At 42.3% G+C, this 24,883-nt stretch overlaps 1 protein-coding gene across 7 annotated transcripts in view; it reads right to left on the bottom strand.

Moving 5' to 3' along the window:
* ANKRD11 (ankyrin repeat domain containing 11) overlaps positions 1–24,883 on the bottom strand; it is a 258,434-nt gene that overhangs the window by 53,515 nt on the left and 180,036 nt on the right. For 4 of the 7 annotated variants that reach the window (XM_066349656.1, XM_066349661.1, XM_066349654.1 and 1 more), the window contains one exon: positions 572–719. In XM_066349656.1, coding sequence (XP_066205753.1) covers positions 572–658 — 87 coding nt within the window. In that variant the 5' untranslated portion in view covers positions 659–719. The remainder of the gene's footprint in view (positions 1–571; positions 720–24,883) is intronic. The other 3 variants (XM_066349657.1, XM_066349655.1, XM_066349659.1) reach the window with 1 other exon arrangement.

The following is a 24,883-nucleotide window of genomic DNA, read 5'->3' as shown; positions in this document are numbered from 1 at the left end:
ACTCAGATTGAGAACAAGCCAAACTGGAACTTAAACTATCCAGCAGTGGTATTAGAATAACTCAAATATAGTTAAATGTCAGATTTGGTTTTACTGAAACCATGACAGGAATCCTATGGTCCTGGGGGACAGAAGCGTGGAGCCAAATCGTGGTTATCTCAAACGAAACAAGACCTCTTTGGCTAGATTACTGCTCTCCTACCTACCCACCCAATAGTACCTTCTCTACTGCTGGTTGCTGAGGCAGGCCCAACAAAGACAAGGCCAAGAAAATACATGATTCTGAGATGGAGGCCAGAGCAGGCAAGGTGACATTCTCAGCCCTTATCCCTGTTTAGACATGGTGAATGTACTGATTATAGGTGCGTGTAAGGAGAAGAGGACAAGGATAAGAGAGAGAAAGGATGAGAAAAGGAGAGGAAAGTGAAGAGGAGAAGAAGGTGAAGGAGACAGGAGAGTGAAGAAGAGAGGAAGACAAGGAGGAGGAAGAGCAGAAAGAACAGGAGGTGAGGAAGAGTAGGGAGGAGGAATGAAAGGAGAAAAAAAGGAGAAGAGTTGGGCCCAGTGTTACCTTTTTCCCTGTTTGTTTCTCCACCATGTCGTTGCTGAGAGAAAATTCTTCTTGCTGTGGTGTTTTAGAACACCCACCCTTGGGCATCGTTCTTTTCCCCTCACTTGATCTTCATTTATACAGCCATCGCTTCATCATCAACCGTCTGCTTCAAAAGAGAGGAAAAGGATTAAAATTCATTGGTCTCAAACAAAACCTAGGCAATCTCAAACTCATATGACAGAATGGACCAAACAAACATAACCAGCTCTTCTGGCCAGTGCCCAGGAAGAGACCACTCTAGGATGTACCCAGGTGGTCAACACCAGAAGGAAAAACATCTACACTGCAGGATGGAGAACAAAGCAAGGCAAGCAAGTATTTCTCAGCTACAGAAAGGATCAGTCTGCAAAGGTGATGGCCATGCTTCTGGGTAGTGATAACAGTATCCAAACCTCTGACTGCATGCTGGATTCCAGCAGCTCTGGTCCTGCTCTTCAGAGTGGGGTACCACACATGCTCTTCACCCCCGACCATCACCCTGGCACTCCCTCCCACATGGGCATGGTCACACCAAGGTGTAGTACCTGCCCCTCAGGTCCTAAAGATCTCATCCACCACCCTCTGGCCAATGGCCTCAACACCATTCACCACCTAAAAAAAACAGTTCCATTCCCACACTTGTTATAAACACCTCAATGTTCAGCACTAATTAGGAAAAACAGGACAATGACAACAATTTCCTCAGGACCTGGTGCATCCTACCTAGCACACCAGACTCATCTCTTTAGGCACATTCGCTGAAACAGGAGTCATGTGTGACAAAGAGACAGAGCTCAGATTTGCCAAGGACACATTCAAGTTGAATTTCTAGGAGAGCTGGATGTTGAGTCAATCCATCCCATTCCTCACATGACCCAACTGGTGAGCTCCCTGGTCAACCCTAATTTTGTTATTCTCTCATGACAAACTAGATGAAAACAAAAGCTCAAATGCTTGGTCATCCTGACTATCCCAGAGGCTGCTGGTCCCTTGGGCTCCACACCAGCTTGTGCCCTTATACTTGGTCAGCCTCTTCCTCGGCTGTAGGAAGTGGTCATATTAGCCAAGGGACTGATGCAAACGAAGCAGGACCACCAGCAACTCTCATCAACACTCTGAGACCACCTAGATGGGTTGATTCCCCATGTCAGGAGCCAGGTTCTACAGTGCTGCTGTGAAGCCCAGGCCTCCACACTCAATGCTGGGCATTCACTATTAAAACCAGGAAGAGGCTGGGACCACCTGACAGTTGTCACAATGGAGACAGTTTCTATGGCTGGCAATCCTTCTGTCTAGACAGTTCCAAGGCTGTCTAAACCCAGGCCCCGGGCTTTCTGATCAACGTGCTCCACAGCTGACCACAATCCAATATATTGGTGACCAACAAGCCTAACCCGTGGAAGATCATTTTCCTGGAGATACCCTGCCTGTCCCTGCTCAGATACACTATTAAATATAGCCTGAATCCCCTTGCTTCCAGCATCAGAAGTCTATTATAAACTCAGGATGCTCTAATCCACATCTACATGAATTACTCCACAGCCTACTGGGACACACACAGACTTAATGCTGAACATCTGGGAAATGTCTGCAGCATAGTACAAAGGTGGCCGAGGATAGCACAGCTGATCTGAGCCCTGCCTTGGCTAATGACCAGCTCCTGCACACAGGAACAAGCTGCTGGATGGTGGCCCTGTTTCTGCACCCCAAACTGAATGGCAGCAATTCCAGTTTTGCAGGCTGGGGCAGGGAAATCATTCAGGAAAGCACTAGAGAGAACCTGGAGCAGAGATGCCATCACATTCCAAGTCACATTCCCTGAAATTTGCCAATTACCTGTCCAGCCACATGTTAGAGCCCAAACAAAAATCTATTTAGCTTGGAGGGAACCAACAATTGTTTGCAGCCAGGCCCATCCAGTCCTGTACCTATGATACTGCATGTGGCCCACAGCTTACAGAAACTCCATGTGGTATCTACCTGCCAAAATCTCCTTCCTGCCTGTGGTGTGACCCTGCATCTATATAACTTGAAGACAACTGCTCAAAAGGCTGATAGGACAAATATAACAAGATGCCTCTAGAGAAGGAACAAAGTATGTTCCTTCCCACAGGTGCTTCAAAATAGCCTTCAAATATAAGAACTGTCAGCAGACCCAGCTCCCACTCACACCCCAATAAACACACTCAGAGCTTTTTTCTAAACTAATCATCCCAAATATCACACTGTCTTCCCTTCTCTACACAAAATATCACATTGTAAATCTAAGTGAGCAGGAGACATAGCACAGGTGAAAGAGGCTCCTCCAAGACCAAAACCTGATGCAAGGAGATTGCAAAAATCCTAGAAACGTTAGTTCGATCCTGCCTCAAGTGTCAAGCTAACAGCAAAAAACTATGAGAAATCAAAAGGCATTTTTACTGGCTTCATGTAAATCAGAGCTAGAACCTGAGTGGAAAAAAGCAGAGCCTGTGAAAGTTCTCAAATGCACTAGGGGCCTTATGGGCACAGCCAGCTGGAGCAGCTCTGCCAGAGAGAGCACAGTGGAACAGGTTTTAGGGTCAGCAACTCTGGCAGTCTGTACAGGCCACACACACCAGGCCCTAGGGCACCATGTCCAGCTGAGCTGCAACCACAGGAAGAGGACAGGCAGCCAGAGAGGAAGACCAGAATGAACAAGCACGCACACCAGGAGGAGAGCAGAGAGTGCGGAAAACGTCAAGAACCCTTAATTACATGGCAGGAAACACAGAGCAGAACAAAGCAGGGTGTTACAAAAGAGAAACAAAGGATTAGAAGCAATTGATAGCCTGACCAGGCGGTGGCGCAGTGGATAGAGCGTCTGACTGGGATGCAGAGGACCCAGGTTCAAGACCCCGAGGTCACCAGCTTGAGCACGGGCTCATCTGGTTTGAGCAAAGCTCACCAGCTTGGACCCAAGGTCGCTGGCTTGAGCATGGGGTTACTCGGTCTGCTGTAGCCCCACGGTCAAGGCACATATGAGAAAGCAATCAATGAACAACTAAGGTGTCAAAAACGAAAAACTAATGATTGATGCTTCTCATCTCTCTCCGTTCCTGTCTGTCGTTCCTGTCTGTCTGTCCCTATCCCTCTCTCTGACTCCGTCTCTGAAAAAAATAAAAAACAAACAAACAAAAGAAGCAATTGATATAAGTAGAGTAGAAAAATTCAAGGAGAAAGAATAAAAGGTCAGATATTTTAAAGTAAGATAAAACCTAAGTTCTGGAGAATCGATCCAAAACCCACCATCATACAAAGGCAAAGACATTACCAAAGAAATAATAAAACAGCCAAGGGCATGCCTCTTTTAAAAGAAAGAATCTGAGAGCACACCACAGGAATGAGCCATAACCTTGCCTGGCTTCCAGAAATCCCACCCACCAAGGACAGAAAGGCAGAGCCAAGGTACTCGATGAGGGAATGAGATTTGAACTGCTTAAGAATTTTCATCAATTTTAGGAATGCCAGATGACAATAGAGCTCTGAACCCAAGGAAATTATTTCATACTGAAATACCAAATTCAGCCATACTGTCAAGGAGAATAAGATCAAATTGAAAACATGAAGAAAAGTAAAGTCAACCTTTCCTGTCGCCTTACCCCTTCTGAAAGGGTTAGCAGACCATAGCCTCAAGCCAACAGCCAGCCACCTCCACTGGACCCAAGAATGGGTTTTATATCTTAAATACTTGGGGTGGAGGTGTGTCCACACGAAAAGCAAGACTAACACACGAAAAGCGCATGGAATTAAAATTTCCACATCCATAAATAAAATTTCACTGGACACCTCGGCCATGCCCAGATTGCAGCCCTGGTCTATGATGTCTTTGCTCTGTAAGGGTGGGCAAACCAAACAGCCCACAGCCCTGATGCATTTCCTACCCAGACCCCCTCTAGTGCAGTGGTAGTCAATCTGGTCCCTACCGCCCACTAGTGGGTGTTCCAGCTTTCATGGTGGGCGCTAGCAGAGCAACCAAAGTATAAATAAAAAGATAGATTTAACTATAGTAAGTTGTTTTATAAAGATTTATTCTGCCAAACTTAGCAAAAATCTGACATAAAGTACTTGGTAATTATTATATGCTTTAACTTGCTGTAACTCTGCTTTATAAATTTTATAAAGTAAAATTACTTCCCTACTTTATAAATCACCATTACTGTGGAACTGGTGGGCGGTTAGAAAATTTTTACTACTAACAGAGAGACAAAAGTGGGCGGTAGGTATAAAAAGGTTGACTACCCCTGCTCTAGTGCATTGGTTCTCAGTATTGTCTGTGGGCCCTGAAGATAACTGAACCTCTTTCAGGGGACCTGTGGGGCCAACAATGCTTTCATAATAATACCAAGGTACACAAGGCCATGCCCCAGAAGAAGGCAAGTTCTTCACGATCCCTGTACTCCTCATTGTCACACTCACTGTAAAACAAGCCAGCATCACCTATAACTCACCTTGATAGATCAGCAAATTATAAATTTTATTAAACTGCAAACCCTGAATCCTTGTCCTTCCAATTTCTGTGACAAGATGGAAGTATGTGTGAAATACTTCTGCTGTATATCAAAGCATAATACTTACCTGAAGAAAACTTCTACAAGTATCTGAGTTACTAGCTGAACTGGCGGCATTTTCAAGGAACACTGAATTTTATTTGAAAGACTCTTTAAGATAAATTATTATTATTAAGAACTGAGTATGGCCCTGGCCCATTGGCTCAGTGGTAGAGCATCAAACCAGTGTGTGGAAGTTCTGTGTTTGATTCCCAGTAAGGGCACAGAGAAGAAGCAACCATCTGCTTCTCCACTCCTCTCTCTCCCCTTTCTCCCCCTCCCCCTACCTCTTCATCCAGCAGCCATGGCTCTATTGATTTGAGTGCACAGGCCCCAGGCTCAGTGGAGCTAAAAATAGCTCAGTTGCGAGCATCGGCCCCAGATGGGCAGAGCATTGGCCCCAGAGTGGGGTTGCTGGGTGGATCCCGGTCAGGGTACATGCAGGAATCTATCTCCCCTACTCTCACCTAAAAAAACAAACAAACAAAAAAACTGGGTACACCTGACCAGGCGGTGGCACAGTGAATACAGTGTTGGCCTGGGACACTGAGGACCCAGGTTTGAAACCCTGAGGTCGCTGGCTTGAGTGCAGGCTCATCCAGCTTGAGTGCAGGGTCTCAGGCTTGAGCGCGGGATCACAGACATGACCCTATGGTCTTATCAGTGTTGCCACATCTCTCCAACATGTCTATCACCAGACAATAAGACCTATCTAGCTGCCAGGTTATAAAGTGTGGGTGATGCCTCAGATGCATCCTCACTGGGCCAGGGTGGGCACGTCTGCAGCCCACAACAACATACCAATGCCATGAAGCCCTGTATATCCATCTGTCTATGTGCTTCTCTGAGTGGCTGCACCCTGTGTGACCTTCTCTCAGTGCCGCATGGCAATGTTCCCCAGGCAAATCCCAAACCAGGACAGCCATCTGTTTACTATGAACAGTAGTGACAAATGCCGACTTGGGCCAGTTTGAAAAAGACCTGTCTGTATTGGAAATACTGTATTCACAATACTCTTTTAGTTGTCTAAAATAGAAAATCTTTTGCAGAAAAAGGCTACCAAAAAAACTACCACCTTTCCTTTCCATGGTTAGATAATCAGCAGAGTAAAACAATAATTTCCCTCTTTTAACTGCAAGATTTGCCAAGTGAATTTCTGGTGCAAAATAAGCCTAATTAGTCACAACTAAGTCATCCAGAAATAAGCCCATAATGAAGCCACCTCCTTTCCTCTCAAAGTTACCAGTCTCATCAGAAACAGTAACATAAAAACTGGGAAGAGATCCAGTGTCTGCTGGTTCCCAATGCTTAACCTTTGAATTAGAACAGAAGGATAGAATCTGGGTAACTGCGTATAGACAACTACGCACAATTCGACATTCCCCACCCTACCCCCTTATTCCTCTATCTACAAGTCTCACAAACACCAGAACTGAATAAAACTTTAGAGAAAATATCCCAGTCTCAAGACTTGTTTGTGATGATAGTCAACAAGAACGTTTCCTTCATTGTTTTTGTAGTTAAAGGGATAAAATTGAATTGGCCTTTGTGAAAACAAGAGATGCAGGTTAAGAAACAGGGGTGGCTGACAATGTTGTGATAGTTTCAGGCTTGCCCTGTACCACCTCAGCAGAATGAGGTTTGGCGTGAAGCTCACTGAACAGTTAAAGCAAACAGGCTAACAAGCTGAACAGCCAAAGAGATTGCTCCCAGGAGGCCAAAGCCTGCTGCCTCCTGACTGCCAACAGCGTGGTGGGTAAGAGTGGCTATGTTGCACAGGTGTGTACAAGCAGAGTTTCCTGTTTCCTTAGAAACATTGCAGGCAGATCTCCTATATCAGTTTTCCTAGGACCTTGGTATTAGCTCAGGGCACAACAAACGCACTGATGATGGCTTGAGGAAACAAAAACCTCAATCCCAGCCTGTTCAATTTTGCAAAATCAAGTAAAAGGCTTCTTCTAGGTGGACAGCAAAGAGTCTGAAGAAATTAAGTTATTTTTCTTTAGTAAGAGGGCACTAACTGAGAGAATATACTTAAAATACATTTAATCAAATACCCTACTTCCTTTGGAAGGAACCAAAGCAGCTTTATGTATAACAGCTTTAAAGTACAAACACCCCAAATATGCAACAACAGATCAATGGATAAGTGATCTGAGCAGTTATCATACGTTGGAGACAACTCAGCAGTAAGAATAAACTACTGTACAAACATCAGCATAGATTAGTCCCAGGGAGAAATGCAGAAGGAAAGCTGACACAGATGGGTACGTGCACTTTGCATACAATGCAATTCTGCTTAGATAAAGGCCCAGACAGGCAACACAACACAGTAACAGACACTCAACAGAGAAGGAGGAATGACTGTAAAGGAGCTCACAGAAATGGTCTGTATCTTAAAGGGAGGGTAGATACATATGGGTGTATACACTTACAACCTGTGCATTTTATTCATGTCCAAATTATATCTAAATTTAAAAAGAGAAAAGAAATACATAACCAGAGAAAACATTAGTAGGATTAAATGGTAGCCTCCACTACAAAAAACCTATAACCACAGGGACCCTATGATAGTGATCTTATTTGGAAAAGGGTCTTTGTTGACGCAACAAAATTAAGGATCTCTAAACTGAGATCATCCTGGATTATCTGGAAAGACCCTAAATCCAATGACAAGTGTCCGCCTAAGAGAAGGCAGACAGAGATTAGGGGAAGAGAAGGTAGCCATGTGAAGAAATAGAAGGCCCTAGAGTGCTGCAGCTAGTAGCTAAGAAATGCCGAAACCCACCAGAAGCTGGAAGATGCCAGGGAAGATTCTGCCTAGGAACTTTTGGAAAGAGTGCAGCCCTGCCAACACCTCAATTTCAGAATTCTGGCCTCCAGAACTATAAGAACCCAATTCTGCTGTCAAAGCCACACATTTTGTGCTAAATATTACAGCAACCCTAGGAACTAACACAATATTTACAAAAAGTAAAAAGCCCTGGCCGGTTGGCTCAGTGGTAGAGTGTCGGCCTGGCGTGCAGGAGTCCCGGGTTCGATTCCTGGCCAGGGCAAACAGGAGAAGTGCCCATCTGCTTCTCCACCCCTCCCCCTCTCCTTCCTCTCTGTCTCTCTTCCCCTCCCTCAGCCAAGGCTCCATTGGAGCAAAGTTGGTCCAGGCGCTGAGGATGGCTCTGTGGCCTCTGCCTCAGGCGCTAGAATGGCTCTGGTTGCAACAGAGCAATGCCCCAGATGAGCAGAGCATTGCCCCCTGGTGGGTGTACCGGGTGAATCCCGGTCGGGCGCATCCGGGAGTCTATCTGACTGCCTCCTCGTTTCCAAATACAAAAAAAAAAAAAAAAAAAAAAAAAATATATATATATATATATATATATATATAAATAAACTGTGAATTGTCCTATGAGTGCTTGCTCCCCAAAGCCAAAATAATTGTCCTCTCTTCTGTGTTCTCAGGTCGTAAAGACATTACTGACATGGCATGCAGCTCACACTGCAGGCCAACAGAGGCTGCACTCTGGTTTTCCAACCTGTTGAATGTGACTCCTTTGGTCCACTGGGCTAAGATGGCACCATAGCTCCTGGGAGTATCTCCACTCAGTGGAAAAACCTCAGTTGTTTAAAATGACTCTGACTATGGCTATTCTATGCCAAGGAACATTCATCACAGAAGTTAGAATTTGTTTATAGTAATCTGAAAAGGGTCTTCGTTGAGCCCAAAGCAAGAGGTACTTGCTGTTCTATTCTGGATAAGGAGGGCTGCTGGGAGGGGACCCAGACTGAGCCCTCCTATCAGTAAGACCAGGAATAACAAGTGGCAGTGAACTTTCCGGATCAGGCTTTCTTCCCTGCAGGAGAAGGGCAACCTTGCCAGTGGAACAGTTTTCACATCTAAATGGTTCTACAAGTACCTACATATCTTCAATGTTGCCTTTTAGGTTGCAATGCCTGAAACATTTACTATCTGGCCCTTTAAGCTAAACAGAGGTGCCTATAATAATCATGAATAGAATACTAGTTTCCACAAAACAGTTCTAAGATTGAAATGGAAAAGTAGAGATTGTGATGGGGGGTGGGGGGAGAAAGACTACAGAACAGTATCATCTCACTTTTGATAAAAATAAAATAATACAAAATGTAAGTTATGCAGCCCTGGCTGGGTGGTTCAGTGGATAGAGTAACATTCCAGCATGCCAAATTTACAGGTTTGATCCCTAGTCAGGGCACAAACAAGAAGCAATCAACTAGTGCACAACTAAATGGAACAACTAAGTGAAACAACAAGTTGGGCCCTGGCCGGTTGGCTCAGTGATAGAGCATTGACCTGGTGTGTGAAATGTTTCAGGTTCAATTTCTGGTCAGAGCAGACAGGAGAAGTGCCCATTTGCTTCTCCACTCCTCCCCCTCTCACTTTTCTCTTTCTTCCCCTCTTGTAGCTTGTAGCTGTGGCTTGATAGGAGTGAGTTGGCCCCAGGCTCTGAGGACGGTTCCATGGCCTCCACCTCAAGCGTTAAGAAGAACTCAGTTGATGAGCAAGGGAGCAACACCTCAGATGGGCAAAGCATCGCCCTTCAATGGGCTTGCCAGCTGGATCCCGGTCGGGGCATATGTCAGAGTCTGTCTCTGCCTACCCTCCTCTCACTGAATTAAAATTAAAAAATAAAAAATAGAAATGATTTTCTCTCTCTCACTCTCTCTCCTTTCCCTTCCCTTCCCTGCCCTGCCCCCAACCCCTCTCTCCCTAATGGAAAAATTAAATATAAGTTATGCAAGAAACAATAATCAAGCAGCTTTTTTTTTTTTTTTTTTTTTTGTATTTTTCTGAAGCTGGAAACAGGGGGAGACAGTCAGACAGACTCCCGCATGCGCCCGACCGGGATCCACCCGGCTCGCCCACCAGGGGCGACGCTCTGCCCCTCCGAGGCGTCGCTCTGCCTCGACCAGAGCCACTCTAGCGCCTGGGGCAGAGGCCAAGGAGCCATCCCCAGCACCCGGGCCATCTTTGCTTCAATGGAGCCTTGGCTGCGGGAGGGGAAGAGAGAGACAGAGAGGAAGGAGGGGGGTGGGGGTGGAGAATCAAATGGGCGCTTCTCCTATGTGCCCTGGCCGGGAATCGAATACGAGGCCCCCGCACGCCAGGCCGACGCTCTACCGCTGAGCCAACCAGCCAGGGCAATCAAGCAGCTATTGACAATGGTGATTTGAGTAGTGAGGATGTGTTTTTAGAAAGTTTTGCTTATTTTGTATGTTTTAATTTTCTACCATGCATATATATTGTTTCTATAATCTGATTACAGAAAAAAAATAGATAAAATTTCAATGTGCATTCACAATACCTTATCTGTGTAACATTTTATGTTTTACTAATCATTTCACCTACCTGATCTGGATAAAACCCTGTGAGTTTCATCACAGGACATATATTTAAAAGGTAAAAAACTGGAAATTCACACAGTATGAATGATGTGCCCAGGGCTATCACGTGAGAAACTCAGAACAACACTAGAACATATATCCCATCTGGAAATTTCCTCCAGTGTTGCCTGTCTAAAGCCCGTAATCATATTATATACTATTAAGATAAAAAAAAAAAAATACCATGGGTTACAAAAACAAAACACACCATGGGTTAGATAATAAAAGAACCTTAGATACATGTTAATTCCTCCTGGATATAACCTAAGGAATAGATATGGCCAGGGTGGCTTTCAGGCTTATACCCACCAATTAAAAACAGTAACAAAAACACAACTATGAAACTCTTTTTAAAAAGTTGTGTTAAACTGGGGGAGTCCGTCTAACAGCAAAGCACTGAGGTCAAATTCTAAAAGCCCCCAAATCCACAGAATCTATTCTGTAGCAAGAATGATTTATATTCATAAAGTGTCAAGTGGAAAAAGTTCTTTTTCAAACATTCCAGAAATATGGAGTACTTCTAACTTTTTAAAAAATAAGTTAATTGTATTTTATGATTTCCTCATAAGAAATATTTTCTATCCTTATTTTATAACAAAGTAACAATGGATATTAAAATGTCTCAAGTATACAGAAAAGTATGAGGCATAATGCAACAAACACTGGTGTATCTACCATTGTTCATTTTGTCATACTTGCTTTGAAAAAAATTTTTTTTATTTTTATTTTTTAATTTTTCTGAAGCTGGAAATGGGGAGAGACAGACTACCGCATGCACCCGACCGGGATCCACCCGGCATGCCCACCAGGGGGCAACGCTCCACCCACCAGGGGGCGATGCTCTGCCCCTCAGGGGGCGTCGCTCTGTCGAGACCAGAGCCACTCTAGCGCCTGGGGCAGAGGCCAAGGAGCCATCCCCAGCGCCCGGGCCATCTTTGCTCCAATGGAGCCTCGCTGTGAGAGGGGAAGAGAGAGACAGAGAGGAAGGAGAGGGGGAGGGGTGGAGAAGCAGATGGGCGCTTTTCCTGTGTGCCCTGGCCGGGAATCGAACCCAGGACTTCTGCACGCCAGGCCGACGCTCTACCGCTGAGCTAACCGGCCAGGGCCGCTTTGAAAATTTTTAATACAAAAAATATTACAAACACAGTTGACATCCCTTATGTACCCCTGCCTGCTCTCATTCCTCCTACTCTCCAAAGATTCTAGATTATGATGCTAATTATTCCCATACATGTTTTTTTATGCTTATGCTACATGTAAACCTATAAACATGATATAGGATTTTTTACAGGAGACATGGTACTCAGAGCCTCATGTACTTTTTTCCCACCAGATTATGTTTTGGGGATTTAGCTATCTATGCTTTTGTTACATGCAGTTCTACTTTGTTTATTATAATTGCAGTGAGGTTTTATTTATTTATTTATTTATTTATTATTCATTTTAGAGAGGAAAGGGAGAGAAAGAAGGGGGGGAGGAGCTGGGAGCATCAACTCCCATATGTGCCTTGACCAGGCAAGCCCAGGGTTTCGAACCGGTGACCTCAGCATTTCCAGGTCAACGCTTTATCCACTGCGCCACCACAGGTCAGGAGGTATTTTTTTTTGAGAGAGAGAGAGAGAGAGAGAGAAGAGGTGATAGAGATAGTGGGGGGGGGGGGGGGGGGGCAGGAAGCATCAACTCGTGGTAGTTACTTTTTTTTTTAAGATTTTATTTATTCATTATAGAGAGGGGGGAGAGAGAGAAAAGGGGGGGGACAGGAAACATCAACTCCCATATGTGCCTTGACCAGGCAAGCCTGGGGTTTTGAACCAGCAACCTCAGTATTTCCAGGTTGACGCTTTATCCACTGCGCCACCACAGCTCAGGCAGCAGTGAGGTATTAATTGCCTGAAAAACACCCATTCTGTTGTTGACTGTCATTTGTTTTGTTCCAACTCACTGATACTACAAATAATACTACAATGAGCATTTGCCTATACGGTTCTTTAAGTCTATAGCTAAGAGTTTTCTTTAAGGTTTACAACTAGAACTAGAACTAGAACTAAAAGAAACTAACTATAAATGCTTTTAACAATCTGATGAAGCTTCACAATGTAGTCATTCACAGACATGCCCTCTTTTCCTTTTGATTAGGGCACATGTCTTACATTGAAAAATTATCAAGAGATCTTGGTTGTAAAAGGGAAAAAGTTACTCTGCATGTAACAGAGTATGTTCTATAAAACGAGTTTAAAATCAAGCACTTTCATTTAAATACCTACTAAACTCAAGAAATAATATGAGGGTCTCTTGGGTAAACACCTGAGACAAACTTTAAGGACACTTGAGCCGAGATGAGAGGACAACGGTCTCATGAGCTCTGAGACCCCATATCACACAGGAAAAGCATATGCATTTTTCCATGTCACACAGGATATATATATATATATATATATATATATATATATATATATATATATATATATATGCTTTTTTTTTTAGGAGAGAACCCATCACTTTTACCCAATTTTTAGGAAGTCCACAGCCCAAAATAAGGTTCAGACTTTTTTTCCTGGAATATGCCAAGTGAACATTAGTAGCTAGCACCCAACTGAAGCACTAAAATACTTTACTTTCAAAATCTAGCCTCTCAGACAGACTAAAAATCTACAAACCCAGATGAAGATAATAATATAAATTTCAGACTCCTTAATCAAGAAAAACGGTCATAAATCATAATCCAAATCACATGACTAATATTGTTTATAGGCAATATTGTAACGGTTTTTAAAATTAAGATTTCCACTGAGAATTATAAAGACAGTTCTGTTTCTAAAGAAAATGAGACAGGTGAGAGCAACTGAAAACACTTAAGTTCTGCTGCAACCTATGCCATAGAGAAAAAAACATGAAAATGCTGTCATTCTGTTTCCATATTAAATATATCACAGGATTTTTCTTAAGTTATTAGGTAATCTGGCAATCAAGCTAAAAGGGAGGAGGCTACATAAATTGAAACAGGGCATTCTGCAAATTACTCCAGCATGCACCCACAATATCCTCATATAAACAGACTACACCAAGCTGTACCCACTTTCCAGAAGGACTGTGTGGGTAGTGAGACTGAAGCTTGTCACCTTAGCAACGTCTCTAAACATATGTACACTGACACCAGCTGATTTCTGAAAACTGTAAATAGTGGATAATGCACAAAAACTCTAAATAAAGCAAGGCCCACCCCACACATACTTCACTCACATCTTAAATTCCACTGATAACAACTAAAAGCAAATCCATGTATGCAAATGTGCTTTTAACTCTCTGGATATACCTCTCTGCACATTTATGTACCTACAGAAAGCAAAATAAAGCCCTTGGATTATCTTCGTGCAAACTACTGTACAGACATGAAGTGGCCATAAGACAGTAGAATGTGTGGTACAGGACAATGAGCCTGATGCAGCTGCTGTCCTCCACTGGGATCTCTGGGCCTTCACTGACCCATAGACGCCTGGTTCCACCCCATCCTCTTTACTAAGTCACCTGACGCCCTCTCAGGCCCTCACATTTCAAGGTTCCTATGACTTAATCAGCACCTGGCTTCGAAGCTCTGAGCAATACTGACAATGACAGATCAGCTCCACAAACTAGAAAGTCACAACAGAAAAGGAAGGGCCTGCAGCCTGGGAAAAGCAGCCCCTGAGAGAGGATCCAGGCCAGACCACACACTCCTGGTAAAACAAAACACAGTCCACGAAGGTAGCAGTGTCAGAACCTATTTCCATCTTTGTTGGAAATACACAGTCCAGCCCTGGCTGGATAGCTCTGTTGGTTAAAGCATCTTCCTGAAGCACAGAGGCTGCCAATTTGATTCATGTCAGGGCCCAGAGGACAGATCTCTCTTGCTCACTCTCTTCCTCTCTCTAAAATCAATACATTAAAAAAAAAACATCATCTTGTAGGAAGAAAACAGAACCCTCTAAAGATTTTGAGACCTTGAAACAAAATCATTTAGTCTAAACCAATAGTAGGATAAACAAATGTATTCTGAACCAGACTTGCAAAGAGATGACCCAACATGAACTACACAGAAGAGGGTGAATGCACAACTGAAGAGAAGAGAAACTGACATCACTTCATACTAACGCACAGCTCAGTCTCATTAAGATCATAAATATCAGCCCTAGCCGGTTGGCTCAGCAGCAGAGCATCAGCCTGGCGTGTGGAAGTCCCAGGTTCAATTCTCAGCCAGGGCACAAAGGAGAAGTGCCCTTCTGCTTCTCCACCCCTCTCCCTCTCCTTTCTCTCTGTCTCTCTCTTCCCATTCCACAGCCAAGGCTCCACTGGAGCAAAGTTGGCCCAGGCTCTGAGGATGGTCCCATGGCCTTCGCCTCAGGCGCTAGAATGGCTCCAGTTGCAATGGAGTAATGCCCCTGATGGGCTGAGCACCACCCCCGGATGGGCATGTTGGGTGGATTCCAGTCGGGCACATGCAGAGTCTGTCTGCCTGCCTGCCTGCCTCTACCTGCTTCCCACTTCAAAAAAATACAGAAAAAAAGAAAAAAGAAAAGATCATAAATATTCATCCTCTATCTTCAATCTTCTTCCAGCGTGTGATGTGGTGTAGACTAATATGCTTTTTCCTTCTTTCTTTCTACCATATTTTGAAAGCATTATTCAGAAAACTAGGCAAAAATAAATCCCTGAGTTTAAGCTGACATTTTTAAGAGAAAAAAAACAAACTTGATATTTCACGTTGTAAAAATCGAGACGTGGGCCCCTACCAATACACTTCTCAGTATAGTCATCATTAAAATTAAATACTAAATAGTCTAACATCACTTCATACTAACACACAGCTTAGTCTCATTAAGATCATAAATATCGGCCCTGGCCGGTTGGCTCAGCAATAGAGCATCAGCCTGGCGTGTGGAAGGATATACACAATTGAATGTTAAAACTAAGATGTTAAAAATATTTTGAGAAATCATTTTAACGGAATACGGTAGACCTCCCTTATACGAGATTTTGCTTTCTGCAGTTATAGTTACCACTCATGGTCAACCATAGTCCAAAAATATTATAAGGAAAATTCCAGAAATAAACAATTTCTAAGTTTTAAATTGTGAACCATTATAAAAAGTGTGATAAAATCTCGCACTGTGCTGCCATGGTTGTGAATCATCCCTTACTCCGGTATGTCCAAGCTGTATACACTACCAGCTCATCAGTCACTTAAGCAACCTGGTTGGTGATCAGATGAAGTGCCGAGGTACTGCAGTGCTTGTGTTCAAGCAACTCTTATGATACTTAACAGCCCCAAATACCATTAGTAGAGATGTCAGCAATTTGCGTATGCCAAAGAGAAGCCATAGTGTGCTTTAAGTAAAAGGGTGAGTATAGTACCAAAGATATTTTAAGAGAGACTATATTCACATAAATTTTACTACAGCACACTGTTATAACTGTTCTATTTTATTAATGTTGTTATTAATCTCTCACTGTGTCTAATTTCTAAATTAAACTTTATCACAGATATATATGCATAGCAAAAAAGCAGTATATATAGGGTTCAATATTATCTGCAGTTTCAGGCATCCATTGAAAGTCTTGGAACATATCCCTCCATGGATAAGGGTGTCTATCTACTGTAATCAAACATGTTTACATCTTTCTGCAGTGATTTATCCCCAAATAGCAAAGGGGTGGAAGAAAGGAAAGAAGTGAAAGAAGAGAAGGCCTCCATCATGTGTCCTGAAAAAGATATCCTTTAGATACTTTTAATTCTGAACTCAGGACCCAAAACCAATAAAAAATTGTACTCATGTCTGTTCACAAATCCAAGTGCATTTTATTTAAGCAACATCTAACTTCCTGAACAGATACAAATCAACATTTATAAACTCCAACACTTTAATTTTTCTAAAGATCCAGCTATTTAAATTACATCTGTGTAACTCTTCCCAAATAAAATAAACTCAGATTTGTCTTTTTATGTTAACTTTCTTAAAATTCAGAGTACACAGGTATTCCTATGCATATGGGCAGGGGTGGGGAGACACTAACAGTGAAGAGAGGGAAATGCATGTCAGTGTCTCATCCTGGATTGACCATCTGTTAGAGCAGGGGTCCCCAAACTTTTTACACAGGGGGCCAGTTAACTGTCCCTCAGACCGTTGGAGGGCTGGACTACAAAAAAAACTATGAACAAATCCCTATGCACACTGCACATATCTTATTTTAAAGTAAAAAAACAAACAAAACGAAAGTAGTACTGTACATGAGCGACGCCACACTCTCACTGACCACCAATGAAAGAGGTGCCCCTTCCGGAAGTGCGGCGGGGGCCAGATAAATAGCCTCAGGGCCGCATGCGGGCCCGCAGGCCCGTAGTTTGGGGACCCCTGTGTTAGAGAATGAATCTGGTGCTCCAGTAAGAAAACACAAAGAAGCAAAGAGCCTGAACTTGGTTAACTGCTGCCTGATGAGAAGCATTTCAGTGCTTTCACAAAGAAAAATTATGAGGTTTATTCTCAAAGATTCACTGTTAGTGTTTTTCCAGGAAGTACCTCCAGCTCTGAGAAAGGAATCAAAGTGCAGTGAAACTTCGAGCCACACTCCCCTTCATCTCTCCTTCCCCGTGCATTTTCTCTGTCCAATGTGCTCTGGTTTGTTGGCTAAATAGGATTCTCTTCCTTGCTCCAAAAGACCAAAGTAAACTAAACTAATGGAGTAGAAGGAATATGCAGGCGCCTTGCAATCTATGGATATGGGATTGTTTTGGGTCTGGAGAATCTGCAAGTCAGATTCCCACAGTGTGGCTATGGACAATGAATGTAGCTCCACCATTCACTGGTAGAAAGTGTTGAGCAAGCGATTTAATCTGTGCCTCAGTCTTCTCGTCTTTAAATTGGGAAAAAATCACTGTCCTACTTGGCCATTTGGAGCACAGGCAAGTGCTTGTTATACAATGGCAACTGTCATTACTGACAGTATCCCAACCCCTTCAGTCAGTGACTGGAGTTTAACGATCCATTTCAAATTACAATTGCATGGTACTTTACTTTCGTATGTTATTTTATTCAAAGCCTGTAACTAGCCTCAGCTGAACAGATGGTATTATTTCCACTTTACAAATGAAGGCAGGAATCGACATGATCCAAGGACACACACCACCTTGGGAGTGACAGGCAGGGCCTCAAAAAGCTCCGAGTGAACTAATATATTTTATCTTTAGAGAGATAAGATAATTCCATCTTCAAAACTCACCTATGAATAAGAAAGAGTCTTGCCCTTCCCCTGTCTAAAAACTGCCTCAGAGTCTTGAGGGTCAAGTCTTGGAATTTCTTTGTGTCCTTGGTAAACGTGTCTGAGGAAATGCTTTTCTGAGAGAACACTGAAGGGCTAAGGAGGATGAGAGATGTAAGAATAAACAAGAACAGGAGTAAGGAGGTCACTGGCCTAGGAAAAGCTTGACTGAGGCCTTCACACTGAGAAGGAGAGAGTTCACAAGTATCAGGGTTAAATATAAGAACAGGAAAGATGACTTTGGTAGCAGCACTGCCCTTGATAAAAAAATGAAAAGGACAAATATTAAGGTGGGAAACTGAGCAACTTTGAAAATTTTTTCTTTACTGAGTGACCAAATGGTAGTTTTGCCGGTTTTGTTATAAGGCTTCTTTTGGAAAATATCAGTAAAAAGAATAGTTGGGCCTGACCTGTGGTGGCACAGTGGATAAAGTGTGCAATGCTAAGGTCGTGAGTTCAAAATGGAAAAATATTCCATGTACATGGATTGGAAGAATCAACGTAGTTAAAATGCCATATTACCCAAAGCAATATACATATTTAATGCTATCCCCATTAAAATCCCAATGTTATTTTTTAAAGAACTAGAACCAAAAAATCACCAGATGTGTATGGAACCATAAAAAACCCCGAATAGTTAAAGCAATCCTGAGGCAAAAGAATGAAGCCAGAGGTATCACATTACGTGACTTCAAACTGTACTACAGAGCCACGATAATCAAAACAGCATGGTATTGGCAGAAAAACAGACCGACTGACCAATGGAACAGAATCAAGAGTCCAGAAATAAAACTACAGATATATGAACAAATAATCTTTGACAAAGGAGTCAAAAACACAATGGAGAAAAGAACGCCTCTTCAATAAACAGTGCTAGAAAAATTGGAAAGCCACATGCAAAAGAATGAAACTTAACTATAGTTTGTCCCATGCATAAAAGTTAATTCAAAATGGATCAAAGACCTAAATATAAGATCTGAAACAATAAATAAAAAAAATAGGTACTCAACTTTTAGACCTTGGCCATAGAGAACATTTTATGAATTTGACCCCAAAGGCAAGGGAAGCAATGAATGAGAATATTAAACTATAAAGTTTCTGTATAGCAAAAACAACCCAACAACAACAACAACAAAAGGCAGTCAACCAAATCAGAGATGATATTCACAAATAACAGCTCTGATAAGGGGTTAATATCAAAATATGAAGAATTTACAAAGCTCAGCAACAAACAAAATAATCCCATTAAAAAATGGGGAGAGGACCTGAACAGAACACTTCTCTCATGAAGACATACAAACCTTCTCTCCTGAAGACATACAAACAAACAGATATACAAAACAACTGCTCATCTTCGCTAGCTATTAGAGCAGTAGTTCTCAAAGTGTGCGCCCTAGAAGATTTCCATGTGCGCCCTAGGGTATTCCAGAGAAATATGTGCTGTTGGGGACCAAATAACCAACAGGGTTTTTGGAGTTTAGATTTTTGGGGGACAGAGGTATAGGGAATTGGTTGTAAACTGACAGTCTGCCCAACCCCCCACCTCACTTGGCTGATTAGGTTGCAAAAGGCTGTCAAGCTGTGGTACTGGATTGTTTACACTACCCTCCACATTCCCCAAAAAGACTGGAGGCAAGTTTCTTCTATCCTTTGTTTGGTGTAAAGTTAAGATGATATATGTGGTGAGGGTTTTGGATTGATGATTAAACATAAGGAATTGTCTCTTGAAGCCTTTTGGGTTTCTATAAAAGAAGAATATGTGGCAAAATCTAAAAAAGCTTTGAACATTTTACTACAATTATCAACATCCTATTTATGTGAATTAGGATTTTCTACCCTCAACACTATTAAGAGTAAAAAGAGAGGAATTCTTCAATGTATTGATGAGGAAATGAGACTTTGCCTTTCAAATACATGCCCAAACATTGAAGAAATTGCTAGGAAACATCAGGCTCAAGTTTCTCATAAACACAAGAATGAAAAAACAACACATTTGTGCCAGGACCTACTGAATTTACTAAATCTTACTAAGAATGTATCTATATATATATATAAAGATAACTTTTTTGACGATTTTTTTATTTTTTAACCCCTTTTTTACGAATTCTAAAAAGCATAACTCAAAAAATGTAACATAAAATGTTTTTTTATTTCTCAGAAATTTGTATATAGTGCACCACAATTATTTGTAGGATTTTAAATGTGCCCCGACTTCAAAAAGTTTGAGAACCACTGTATTAGAGAAATGCAAATCAAAACTATAATGAGATACCACTTCACACTTATTAGATTGGCTGTTATTAACAAGACAGGTAATAAATAACAAGTGTTGGAGAGGCTGTGGAGAAAAAGGAACACTCATTCACTGATGGTGATGGTGAGACTACAGAGCAACTGGACTCTTGTTCACTGTTGATGGAAACATAAAGAGCCACTTTGGAATAGACTTTGGCAGGTTCTTAAAAAGTTAAAACACTCCTCTCTCATTTGAGCCAGAAATCCCAAGCCTAGGTATTTAACCAAATAAAAGTAAAGCATATCCACACAGTGTTTTGTACACAACTAGTCAGAGCAGCTTTATTCATAAAAGTCAAAATGGGAAACTGTGCGCTGAGGTCGCTGGTTGGAAACCATGGGCTTGTCTAGTCAATACACATATGGGAGTTGATGCTTCCTGCTCCACCCTGCCTTCTCTCTCTCTCTCTCTCTCTCTCTCTCTCTCTCTCTCTCTCTCCCCCCCCCCTCTCCTATCTAAAAACGAGGGGGGGGGGACTGTGCAAATGTCCATCCACAGTTAACTGTATAAACATGTACCCAATGAATGAAAGAACATAACAGACTTCATACTACATGATCTCACTTATATTAAATTCTAGAAAAAGAAAACCTATTGTAACCAAAGAGTATCAGTGGATAGGAGGAAAGTACTGATGACAAAGGTACACTTTTTGGGATAAAGCAGATGCTCTGCATCATGACTGGTGGTGGAAACATGACAGTTTGGGATAGTGGAGATATTCTGTCACTAGTGGAGGTGAGAATGTGGCATTTGAGAACAATGGAGATGTTTTGTCATGATAGTGGTGATGAGAACACAACTGTATTAATCTGTTAACATCACATTTTACACTTAAAATTGTTGAAGTTCATTGTATTTATATTACATCTCGCCTGACTGGTGGTGGCACAGTAGATAGACCTGGGATGCTGAAGTCGCAGGTTTAAAACCCTGAAGTCGCGGGCTTGAGCATGGGCTCACCTAAATGGAGCGCAGGCTCACTAGCTTGACTGCAGGGTCGCTGGCTTGGATTGAGCCACCCTTACCCGTCAAGGCATGTATGAGAAGCAATCAATGACTATCTAAAGTGATGCAACTAAGAGTTTATGCTTCTCATCTCTCTCCTTTCCTCTCTGTCTCTCTCTCAAAAAAACAAAACAAAAAAAAAGTGTAAATTATGTCTCAATAAATCTCTTAAAAAGAGAGGGTGGAAGAGGATACAGAGAAAAGAACCATCACCATCTCTTTAAGAGAATTTCTGCAAAGGGGAGCCAAGAAATGGGGCGGCAGTTAGCAATAAAATTGGGGTTGGGGCTACTTTTGTATTGAAGGGGAAAGGACAGCATGTTTGCAAGATGAGAGCACACTCACCTCTTCCAAAAGCAAGCTGGCAGAGAGAAGGTAGCAGCACTACTAGAAACAGCGGCTTCAGGAAGAGCTATAGCTGACTTTATACTAGGCAGAGAGCAGAACCCAAAGGCACAATGGGAGGACCTCTGGGATGTACAAACAGCTTCTCTAAACTAACTTTGAGAGGTCTTCCGGTTCTGATGGCTGCCTCAGGGGATTACCCAGAGACTACTAAAGAGCTGGGAAGGAGCTGACTTTCATTGCAATCCTTCATTACTCAAGTTAAATAACTGATTCTCATCTCGTAAGTGTATACATGCAGTCTCCCTTAAGTAGCACTAGATCTAATTTTTAAAATGAAACATTTGATAGAATCTCTTTAACTTGTCCATAAGTTAAATTATGGACGTCTGGGCTTTCTGTGTTTTTGCCATTGCAAACAATGCTGCCATGGGCATTCCTGACATACATTCACATACACGTTTATACATTTCCCGTGGTACCAAATAGTGCTTGATTCCATTATACAAAAATGTCCAAAACAGGCAAATCCATATAGACAGTGGTTTTGCGTAGGATTGAGAGAGGAAAATGAGGCATGATAACCAAAGGAAACAGGTTTCTGTCTGAGGTGATGAAATGTTCTAAAATTGACTCTAGTGATATAGTTGCACATGTCTGTGAATATACTAAAAATCATTTAAAATGGGTAATTGTATGGTGTCAATTATGTTGCAACAAAGTTGTTTTGTGTGTGTGTGTGTGTGTGTGTGTGTGTGTGTGTGTGTGTGTGTGTTTTTAAGGCATGAAATAAGGTTCCCAAGGGATGCAATGCTGGGTAAATAATAGGATCTGCTAAAAAAAAACAAACAAACAGTAGGCCCTGTGATGTCCAGAAACACACCAAGCCCAAGGCCAGGGTCAGAAGTAGGTATCCAGATCAGCACAGCCTTTCCCCAATACTCACCGGCAAGAAACACACCTCAGTGTGACCCCTGGAAAAATGTACATCAAAAAGCCAACCAACCACTGTTCTGGGCACAGAGGAACACATCAAGGAAGGTCTTGCACTGTTACTAGAGATGCTCTACAAAGAACAAACACCATCATCCTTCTGTGCAGCTTTCACATGAATGGCAAGATCTATGCTCCGGCCCACTTCATCTTGCTCCAGCCTACCCAGACCACACAACTGCAGTTCTGGCCACACCATTCCTCAACACTGAAGTATCCTGCCTTCTCTCTGCCAAATGGACCTTGTCTACCAAATGGTCCAGATTGGCATTAAGAACCCCCATCAACATAGCTTTCACCTGTCCCTAGGAATGTCTGCAGCTTAGCTAAGCAGGTTTATTTAACACAGTGGTAGTCAACCTGGTCCCTACCACGCACTAGTGGGCGTTTCAGCTTTCATGGTGGGCGGTAGCGGAGCAACCAAAGTATAAATAAAAAGATAGATTTAACTAAAGTATAAATAAAAAGATAGATTTAACTATAGTAAGTTGTTTCATAAAGATTTATTCTGCCAAACTTAGCAAAATCCGACATAAAGTACTTGGTAAGTAATTATTATATGCTTTAACTTGCTGTAACTCTGCTTTATAAATTTTATAAAGTAAAGTTACTTCCCTACTTTATAAATCACCATTACTGTGGAACCGGTGAGCGGTTAGAAAATTTTACTACTAACAGAGATACAAAAGTGGACGGTAGGTATAAAAAGGTTGACTACCCCTGATTTAGCATGTCATGGACATGCTGCAAGTTGTGCAAGGTACTAATGGCATGGAGTTAACCAGGGCACAGGCATCTGCCAATGTTGCTTCATGAACCTCCAGGTCTCTTCCACTCACTTTTCTCCTACTCAATGACACATTTTAGAAAAGGGCATGAAATAATTAAACCTTAAATAATTAAATATTAACTTTACAGGATTTATTTATCCTAACATTGATAAAAATATTTAACACAAGAGAGTAAACAGGAACCTTTTAGCTGTCTCTACAAAGTATCTCCAAAAACGAACGAGAAATACTGGCACAAAGATTCATCACAAATGAACACTAGTCCCAGGCAACAGACCTGGTCACATATTTTATGTAGTATAACATTTCTAATGCTTGGACACGCAGCCAATACAATACCACGGCCATAATCACTGAGACCCCAAAAATGAGACATAGCCCTTGCAGCTCAGCATGGGCTACCCAGGCCAGCAGGAAGGCAGATCTCAGGCAGAGCTGGGGCAGTGAAAATTTCTACTCCATGTCCCATCGTCTGCAATAACTGACAGGAGCCCCATCCAGTAGGCAAACTACTCCCACCAGGGAGCCAAAACAGCCCAATCCCTACCCACATCGAGGTCTACTAGCCATGGCAACTTACTGCTTTTGAATAATATATTTCATGAGTGGCTGGAAAACATGTCTTTACTCATTCAAACCTTCTGAGGCAAGCAGCTTCACAAATTGATTCTACAGGTGATAAATTTTGCAGTAAGAACCAAAAGTTCTTGAAGCAAATATCTCACCCAAGAATTTGAAATCTCCTTTTCCTCCTCACTCTGTATTTAAAAAGAGAAAACTCTAAGAACTAACTTTATGTTTTGTTTTTGTTTTTTTAATTTTTATTTTATTTATTCATTTTTGAGAGGAGAGAGAGAGGGAGAGAGACAGGGGAGAGGAGCTGGAAGCATCAACTCCCATATGTGCCTTGACCAGACAAGCCCAGGGTTTCGAACCAGCGACCTCAGCATTTCCAGGTCGACGCTTTATCCACTGCGCCACCACAGGTCAGGCTAAGAACTAACTTTATGAATATTAGACAAGTTTCCAAATATAAAGTGCTTAAGACAATCAATATTTCAGCAAGTAGAATCTCACCGATCAGTACTAACCATGTAAAGCCAAGCCAATCTCCTGCACCAGCAATCTGTCACCAGGTGAAAAAGTCACCAGGTAAAAACCTCATGAGGTTGGAGGAAAGCAAGAGGTACCCAGGAAGCTTGCTGCTCCTCCTAAAAAGGCACACCTGCTAAAAGGCTACAGGAATCAGGGATCTGGTTCATTTGTGGGTATTCTAACATCAAAGTGTGCTTCCAATAAAAAGGCTGGAAATGATGTGCCAGATTCTGTTCTCCTAGGTCCTTTAGGAAAGATAAGGCCCAGAGGTGGAGTGGAGGGATGGATGGGCACACATGACTGGATCCTCACAGTCCAAAGGAGAGTTCACAGAATAATGTGCTGAATACTCACTAGAATGGGAAGAAAATACTGAAACAGTCATGATTTGTTTTCATCCAAAAACATCAGAAAAAAATCTAAATGTTGCCAACTCTTCACAGGTAGACAGCCACTGGTTATGTGTGAAGTGCCAGTGACCTATGGGCCA

Source organism: Saccopteryx leptura, chromosome 9 (assembly GCF_036850995.1).
Source record: "Saccopteryx leptura isolate mSacLep1 chromosome 9, mSacLep1_pri_phased_curated, whole genome shotgun sequence".
NCBI classification, from domain to species: Eukaryota; Metazoa; Chordata; class Mammalia; order Chiroptera; family Emballonuridae; genus Saccopteryx; species Saccopteryx leptura.
This window is presented reverse-complemented; position numbering and strand designations above follow the sequence as displayed.